General features: G+C 44.2%; 1 protein-coding gene across 1 annotated transcript in view; it reads right to left on the bottom strand. All coding sequences in view use genetic code 11, as the record gives it.

Annotated features, from left to right (window-relative positions):
• Positions 1-6,785, bottom strand: part of EGR_08781 (hypothetical protein) — a gene marked incomplete at both ends in the record, with an annotated part of 12,621 nt that extends 5,836 nt beyond the window's left edge. The window contains 7 exons of the mRNA XM_024498030.1: positions 2,372-2,780; positions 2,828-2,964; positions 3,278-3,374; positions 4,482-4,574; positions 5,320-5,769; positions 6,285-6,328; positions 6,596-6,785. Of these exons, the coding sequence (XP_024347551.1) occupies positions 2,372-2,780; positions 2,828-2,964; positions 3,278-3,374; positions 4,482-4,574; positions 5,320-5,769; positions 6,285-6,328; positions 6,596-6,785 (1,420 nt within the window). The remainder of the gene's footprint in view (positions 1-2,371; positions 2,781-2,827; positions 2,965-3,277; positions 3,375-4,481; positions 4,575-5,319; positions 5,770-6,284; positions 6,329-6,595) is intronic.
• Between the last annotated feature and the right edge of the window lie 2,039 nt (positions 6,786-8,824).

Genomic DNA, 8,824 nt, shown 5'->3' with positions numbered 1-8,824 from the left:
ACCCTGAAGGCATTTAATGAGGCAATCGGTGCCACGCAAATAGAGCCGGCAATAATGTTCACTTTTTTCTCCACCAAGGTCCTCCTGTCATCAGCAGCAACCTTATCACATCTTGTTAGGCAAAAAAAAACCGCGAAAACCACTTACAATTTGGCGTTTTCCTGCTGGCTGAGAAAACACCATGACATTTCCGTATTTGGGTGGCGTTTGTAGCTGTTCAATCCACAGCATTCCCACCGCGTGCCGCCGAAATCGCCACTGCACGCCATTCCGCGCCAGAGAAACAGGAGCGGAGCCATGACGACCAATTAAGCTGAGCATGCTCCCTGGTTTACTCTTAAAGCTTTCAAGTTCTTTTGTTGTCTCAGGGTGCCCCTTGTTGCTTCCCTCAGGAGAGCTTTTGCGCCTATTACAGCCGCACTTCTTGATTCACAAGGCAGACCGACTCAAGCGCTGTTACATCTCCTAGGCTTTCTTCCATAAATAGAAGATAGTCCGCTTCGATGTTGAGAGGCTACCGGCCTGGAGGCACACATCTGCATCACAGCACACTGTCCAATATGACGTGCCCTGTTGCCATGCCACACGTTGCATGCTCAGGCCCAGTTAAGCGACAGCAGGCACTCCTCGCACTGAACAGGAAGAGTATCTAGCGTCTATGAGGGGCTAGATGTTGAGTTGAGGTTTTGACTTTGGAGAGTACATGTGATGTCTAGAGTGGTTGTGTTTCCACCGCTCACTGCACGCAGCATTGCATCGGTCTGGCGTCCAGTCGGTAAGCCACCACACATGTGTGTGAGGCTGCCAGACAATTGGAAGTGTTTAGCCAATCAACTACTCCCCATTGTATCAGCCTTGAAAGTACATCTGTCTGTAAAATATCACTGTTTTTTGGCGTCACAAACCACCACGGCCAACATGCGCATGAATAATGTTGCAAGTTGCAATTGCATGGGTCCTGCTTCTGCCGCCTCCACAACTGCCCACATCTAGCAGTCCAATTCTGCTTTGATGGAAAAACACTTCTTTTCACTTTACCACATTTTCGGAGTTTCACTTCAGCGTTGTCCTTTGTGAGCTACCGCTTTGGAGACAGGGAATGAATGGCCTTCTAGCGCTCCCGCGATGGAGCCACACAAGCGCATGTGGTGAGCATGTGCGGTTTAACTGCTTGACTGCGGAGTTAATGACACGACAGTCAAAACTGCTGCAATAAAGATAATTTAATAACGGAAAAAGGTTAATTTTCCTTCTTTATTGCACCTTTATTGCCGTATCAAGGGAGTTGAATGCTGATTCCTGTATTGGAAGCAGAGCAATCACCCAGGAAACAGACTTTTAGAAGTGTATCTTGCCATTCTTTTTATCTTATTGTGTGTTACAGAGGTTGAAAGACTGAAGCGTCTCCGTGTCAGTACTTCACCCCGAGTAAGCGACGCATCTCTCCTATTGTTACACCTTATGGTCGGCATACAATGCGTAGACCAGTGCGGTCCGGACACCATCGTGGAAGCAATAAACTGACACGCAGCCACAATTGACAGCTTTTATAGAGGACTTTAAGCACAACGAGATCCGACGATGCGAAGCTCGGCAAATCAGTAGAAAGAGAGTCGTCAGGTCCAATTCCACCGTAATACTTCCAGCCCACAGTCTGGAACAGTTATTCCTACAGGCATTTGGCGTATGAAAAGCGGGAAAGAAGACTTTTTGTAATCACTTTTCTTCCGCTAGCCCAAAGGTCCCACTTCGAATTTAATGTCCACTGAAACAGCAAAGGCGATGCCAATGCGCAGCAGAATGCTTTCAAAATTCTAAAAATCCATCTCATTCGTAAAGAAGTGCCAACAGCTTCATTTATCAGCTTTATTCGATTCATTTTGTTTAAAAAGATGTAGTGTGTTTTAAAAAATTCATAGAATGATTTCTGTAGACATGTAAATCTGAATGGCGGAGGTGGACTTAAAGGCAATGCGTAGCATGGAAATTTTGAAGACATACTCGATTATTTCAAACTCGCTTACCCTCTTCTTCGCCGCCACAAATTTTGCATGGAGCAGATCCAAAAGAGCATTCGAAACAAGTGATTTTGAAGAGGGTATGAAATTGTACACCTTTATTCGCGTTTCCCTTCCTGACATCTCCCTAATAACGGAATAGTATGGACTGAATAGCGTTGAAAAGACATAAAAAGGTCACTGAAGAAGGTAAAATGAGCGAATCAATCGACTCTTAAACCAACAAATAAGAGTGTTAACCTCGATTCGCGTGGTAACACTAATGTTGACATTTTGGAGCGTTCTGTATCAGCGTCACGTATATGTGACGGCCTGATTTTACACGTTGAATGTGTTCTTCATCAACCACTAACTTCTGTCAGAAAGCTCACACTTTACAGCGTCTTTAAAAAGAACTCTAAGGCCACCTTTTAAGGAGTTGATTGATGAGACGCACTTATTTAGAGAAGCACGAAGCAGGGAATTCAGCCTATTGAATACCACGGAAACACAGAGTTCGTGAAGACGTCGGCAAAGGACTTCCACCACATCTCGATTGGGCTTAGGTCCTCCATGGTGCTTTGGAGGAACCGCGTGTTTTAGATACTGGAAGTGGTATATTCCTAGTGGATTTGCCTTCCTTCGCCGTCTTTTGAAGTAGTTCTTTGGACCGTGGGTAGGTAGATCCTGGCGCCATATTCGCCTATTTCGTTTACGATTGTTGGTGAAGTCTTCAAAGAATCCCGAATCGTTTTGTGAGTAGGTCGTGATGGAAGAACAAAGCTAGAAGAGGAAAACGGATGAAAATCGGCAAAGAGTTGCCAACTTACCAATCGTCTTCTTCGGAGATGGAGATAACGCCAGAAGTGTCTTGAAACAAGACCTCTTCCTGTTGGCTCCTTCCAAGTGCTTTTGGAAAATACTAAATTATTGAAGTCTTTTTCACCAACTCCAATTAGACGTGCGACTAAAAGGGTGGAGTTTTAGGCGAAAATTAACACTCTTCTCTTACCATCATTAGTCGTAACAGATGACAGTGGAAATGGTGTGAATGATTCCCTACGAAGGATCATCTTTTGAATGCTTGTATAGATGTCTTCTGGCAGGGTTTGAAGCCTTCCATAATTGCTGGAGCGCCCAGACCTTGAATGTTTCAGGGCTCGAATTGCGGCGATCGAAATGAGGAGTCTGTACAGACTAATAATTTCCTGACACGAAAGTGGTAGTAAAAATGAGTTCAAAAGTCAGAAATTTTATATTTAAAGCGGTCTAATTCAAACCTGAGGACTGAATCCAGCCGACATGATGAGCAGGTGGAACTGAACAATCTCCGAAAAGTCTAAAAGGCGGGAACATACTTTGAATGAACCAAAGCAACTGAAAGCATAAATATACATTTAAAGTGACTCTACCTTTGGAGGAGGATGATAGGGATTTCGATCTAAAGGGAAGGAAAAAGGGTTGCTAATTTCACCTATGATAAGGCCCTACTTAATTCCTTGTCAGTAGCACGGCCTAACCTCGGATTGACGTAGGAACTGAAGGCACGCAGGAGGGGATTTTCAAACAGCGAGGAGATGGAGGTGTAGGCATTAAGAAAGGTTCTGGCAGAGACTACGAAAAAAACCAAGTAAAAGAAGGTTATGCGCTCAGTAGCGCGGTTAGATGCTGACGTAGGGAAGTTGCTTTAAAGTACGGAAGATTCGGCGACGACCCCTAACAGAAGGGCTAAAAATCACGTCTACCTGAGGCAACTGCCTTAGTCCCGTGTTTTGCACGAAAGCCGGTTACAACTAAAGCGACACTAGCCATGCACCAACTAGAAAAGTCCATTACAGAGCTGACTACGGTACCTGTAAGAAGACGTCACCTGAGTGGAGGAGCTCCGAAGAGAGAACAAAGTGTCGAGGAGGAATAGACGCAAAACCCAGTGTTCCTTCGACTAGTTATGGACACGTTGTGGTAGCCAACGCGGGAGGTTAAACATGGGGAGGGATGGGTGCGACATTCAAGAGGAGAGCAGGCCTGTGTAATGCTTTGCTGGTGCGTCTAACTCCTCGTCTTAGCGTCGCGGACAATGAAGGCTCCACTTTTATATTTTCACTGGAAAGGCATGATCTCTGGGCTATGTTGATAGCTTCCTAGTCCTTCTATCTTGGTAATGTAACTTCTTTTGGATTTAAGTGAGGCTTTTTTTAATGGTCCAACCTTCGTAGAATTCTCAGATTCTCTAAATGTCACATTTGCAACTTTAAGCTGAGAAAAGATAAAGTGTACTTGAAAATTCCCTCACCATTAACCAGCCTGTAGTCCGTTGAAAAGACAAACTCGACACCACGCAAACTCAGCTCCTGTCGACCAATCAGCTTCTCAGCAATCAGAAGAATGTTGTGAATCAGCTCCTTTATTTTCAAAGGAAGGAGAAGAAAAATAAGATTTCGAAAGAGAACCCTTTTTTACAAATAAACTCCGTTATGGACTCACTTTCGTCGTGGTAAGGAGGAACGGTGCCTCTTCGCAAATAATCTGACACAATCGAAAAGTCGGTTCTTGAGGCTTTCCCACCACAAAAATGATCTTAAGATTAGAGAAAATCGGATTGTTAAGGGCAGGAAATATTTTGACGCATAGCTATGGGAATTTGAATTTGAGGCCTGAGAAATCTGTCAAAAACAAATTCACGAGACACAAATCGCTAACCTGATCATAGTGTTCATCATGAGCTTGATGCAAAAGTTGTCTCACGAAACTCTTTAGGTCATCCTTATGCGGTTGGAAAAGACCGCGATATTCCGAGGTGGGAGAAATGTAAACCAAGACACCGTTGACGTCTGTAACAAAGCCCTCCTGTTCTGGCATCTACAAGGAGTAAAGCGCAATGCTCTGACTGGAACATTCCATATTAGCTCATAGAATCGACAAATGAATAACTTTATCCATAAATGACTTAATCATGGGATGGACAGGGTGATGTTCCATTAAAGAGATAAATAGCTGGTTATGTAGATAAATGGTGAAAAATGAGCTTAATCTGACGTTATTGCATGTATCATATGAGAAGTGGAACCAAACACTCTGGAATGGACTCGGCGTATATGAGTGAATAAATAAGTGGACGGGTCAGAGTTTAAAAATGAAACATTTGCGAAAAATTATACAAGAAAGGAAGGATATAAAAAAAAATAAGTGTCCCGATGGTTCACTGCTGCTAGCATGACTTTGGAAACTCTAAGAATCCGAAGAAAGAGGTTAATAAAGCATTTGCGGAAGGCAAGATGGCACGATTTTTGGAGACCGCTCCCCCTCCAAGCTCTCAACCTACCCTATGCATAACTTCCTTATGAACATCTTCGAGGGTTTGTTTCGCCTCTCCATTTCGCTCTCTTTCGACTAACGCTATCACATCTTCCCGTTCGTACTCCCCGGAGGACTCCATGTCGATATCACTCCGCTGTTCCACAAACATGTCATCCTCTTCCTCCTCCTCCACTTTCCCCATTACTCTCGACGCTGAAATGACCGCTCCATCCGACTCCTCAATCGTGGAGTTCCCAGTATTTGAGTTGCCTGTGAAGTAGGCGCTTGAAGCGGTCGGAATGGAACTGCAGTACTTTGCACTCTGACTTCGATGAATCGGAGGAGGGGTTATTGGGCTGGAAGCGGTGGCAGTGCGAATTGTGCTTTGTAGAAGAGGCGAGTGACGGGAATTTGGAACGAGACTGATATTTTGTGGAGGATGTTGGGAATCGCCTTGTTCGAGCACACAAAACAGCTTTATGTTGACAAGTAGGTTTAATTTGAAATGAGCAGAAATTTCAATGTGTCCACTATTAGCATCACGTATATGCCACGTGTGTTCCCTAATTGGGTGCCAAAAATTGTGTGAATTGAATGAGCTTTAAACAGTAAAGTGGAGGCAGCTTATTCTTTATTTAAAATAATCACATTTACTCAAAAGATACCATCAATTAAATAGAGAATTTAGGGGTGTAAATGACAGAAATTACTCGTTTTATATTGCATAAGTAATCATGGAAGAACAAAAATTTTCTCATAAAAGAACTTGTTTTCAAGTAGCAAGGAAATCATCGGTTATTAATGGACCGTATAGTCGTGGCAAATTGAGACTTTCCTGAGACGTTTCGGGAAATTCCAACCAATCCTTGAGCAAGTAGTACTATAATGAAATAGGTCGTATTGCCTCTACGATAGCATTTCAACGCATTGCCTCCACCATCATCATCATCATGCGATAGGTTACATTTGGTAAAGAAAGTGGCCACATACGAAGCAGAAGAGTGAAATGGGGATTGAAAGCATGTCCTTAATCACTAAAAATAAATTATTGCGAAAGTTGAAAAGTATTAATTTTTAAAGATATTTTAAGCCTAATTCATTAAAGAATTAACCATGGGAAGGTACTTCAATTGCATCATTGGAGCTTCGCTAGGTTGTGCTGCGTAAACAAAAAATTACTCTTGAATAACTACTGCTTCCTGATTGGTGCTTTCGAAGAATCCTGGTCCAATCAGGAAGGAGGTTTAGAGCCAACACCAATGAAAATTCCAGAACCATACCCACACCTAATCATCACTTACCTCTTCTTCTAGACGAGCCGTCTGAACCTATTTTTGGTGATCTGATGGTCGGGGCATTGGTATTTGTATTAACTGTCGAAGGTGTAGGTGACGATGAAGAGATATTCAAGGAAATTGTCGAAGTGTAGCGCTGAGTTAAACCTTTCGGCGCAGCGGTGGCAGCACTTCCCGACGATGAATCTAACGACATATCAGTACTAACAGCTGCAGGACCAGTCTCCTCCAACCTCTCAGGTCCTCTCTCCCCAATGACCTCTATGCTATGTTTCGGGGGGACGTAGCTGCAGCGCGGGGGCTCGGAGAATCGTCGAACGCCGCTGTATACCCCGTTAACGGAACGCATAAGGGCGAGGAGGTGATTACGAGCCTTGAAAAGAAAAAAAAGTGTCGTTTCCTGTCAATGACATCATCGGGCCTCGGCTTGAGTGCCACTGTAGTAACCAAAAATAACCGCAATAACGTGTCTGACTGTCTGGTTTTGCGAGGTGGTGATTATATATTGAAAAATAGAGGAGAAGTAAATCTGAGTTGATTTGGATCCATTACTCCACGTAGAAGAAGCAAGTTGAATGGTTAGAAAAAACAGCGATACGTTATTAAGGCGCCGTAGCCTATTCCAACATTGGTCCTGTCAGATCAGACGTGATTTAGGGGATCTGTCACTAGTTTGGAACATTCTATGGGCATCAGCTGTGCCTCTAGTCTTCTGGTCCTTCCATGCACTGGCAATCAGACCGCCTCCAGACCAACATATCTTATTGAGCTCTACCAGCGTAGTTGAACAACAAACTCTGCTAGAACATCAACAACAGTCAAGATTTCGTTGGTCCCATAATATAACCAATCGTCAGGAGAAGAAGGTATAGGCCGTGGCTCGCTATTCGAAGAAACCGCAAGATCCACACCTACATTATGAACAAGCAGGCAGTGAGAGCGAGGATTTGAAAAAATCGAGATCGTCCATGACGCAATGTGGTGTTACCGTCGTAGTTCGGCCACCACGAGTGGTGATACGAGTCTGTCAGCCCTCCTTTGTGTCCCGACTCGGTGTGGCATCTTCGTCGAGTCTCCTGATTGGTTCACAAATCCGCTTGAGCACCAGCTCAACAATTACAGCCAATCATCTTTGAGCTGAAGGTCATACTAGTACTTGGGCGTCAAAGTTGTTTTTCATTGCGTTCCATGCCCACGCAATAGCGAACCATTTTCCCATGAAACCTCCAAAAAGTTTTGCTTTGCTCAAGGAAAGTACTTATCAAGGTGACCGCTGTATTTCTCACGCCAATGGAGGCTCTTCTTGGTTTAAATCGACAATTTGCAATGTGCTAGTGTGTTGGCCTCGTTGGGAAAGAGAAATAGGAGGAAATGGAGCATTCGAATTAAAGCATTCCACACCTCTGGATTGAAAGAAAAAGCTCACTACTCTATTTCAAAGGGCTGAACAAAAATAAATGCTTCTTTAAATGTCCATGTTGCCAAATGGGTCTATCGAAATCGCGTTTTAAGGTAGTCAGAACATGTTCTCGTTATGAAGGTCCAGATCCTGGTTCCAAGTACCCTTGATACGTTAATAGAAGTGTGGCAGCTTTTGTCCCCCGGTTCATTCACCTCTCAGCTGGTCCATCGCGGGAACGCTAGAAGGCCACTCACTGCCTGTCTCCAAAGAAGTGTCGCACGAAGCGCAGCACCGAAGCCCTAAAAAGGTGGTATAGTGAAGAGAATTTCCTTCCTGCCGAAGCAGATTATCTCCAGTGGATAAAGGATAGGAGGAAGTCTACGAGATGTAATAGCATTCAACAGTGATATTTGAAGGTTTGGCGTTGAGAAGTGCCCCTGTGACAAGAAATGGAAGAGCAGCTGTGAGGAGAAAGATTTCCGTAAAGAGGCGAGTTTCACAATTCCCTACTGATGCCACAGTCGTGATAGTCGAGTCGCCTCAACGTCGGCGATTTCACAACTGAGTTGGACATAAAGGGGTCAAAAAGTCATCACCGACCACCACCTTGGTGCAATGCGGTGGGTGGGGTGAAATTGGGTCGCATCTCCTCCCCTGCAACAGTAGGTGTGTTAACTTGTTTTGGTGGTTCAACAACATGCACAAAAGTTTTCGTGAAGTAAACATCATGAAATCTCCCAAGGCTACCTCAGGCATGACAGAAGTTCGGAAGCTCCGAGTGCAAAAAGGGGAGACGCGTAATTTATGCTTGGATGCTGTCTGTCTTCGCGGTA

Source organism: Echinococcus granulosus, assembly GCF_000524195.1.
Source record: "Echinococcus granulosus chromosome Unknown EG_S00119, whole genome shotgun sequence".
Lineage (NCBI taxonomy): Eukaryota > Metazoa > Platyhelminthes > Cestoda > Cyclophyllidea > Taeniidae > Echinococcus > Echinococcus granulosus.
Note: the sequence above shows the minus strand (reverse complement) of the source record. Positions and strands in the feature narration are given on the sequence as shown.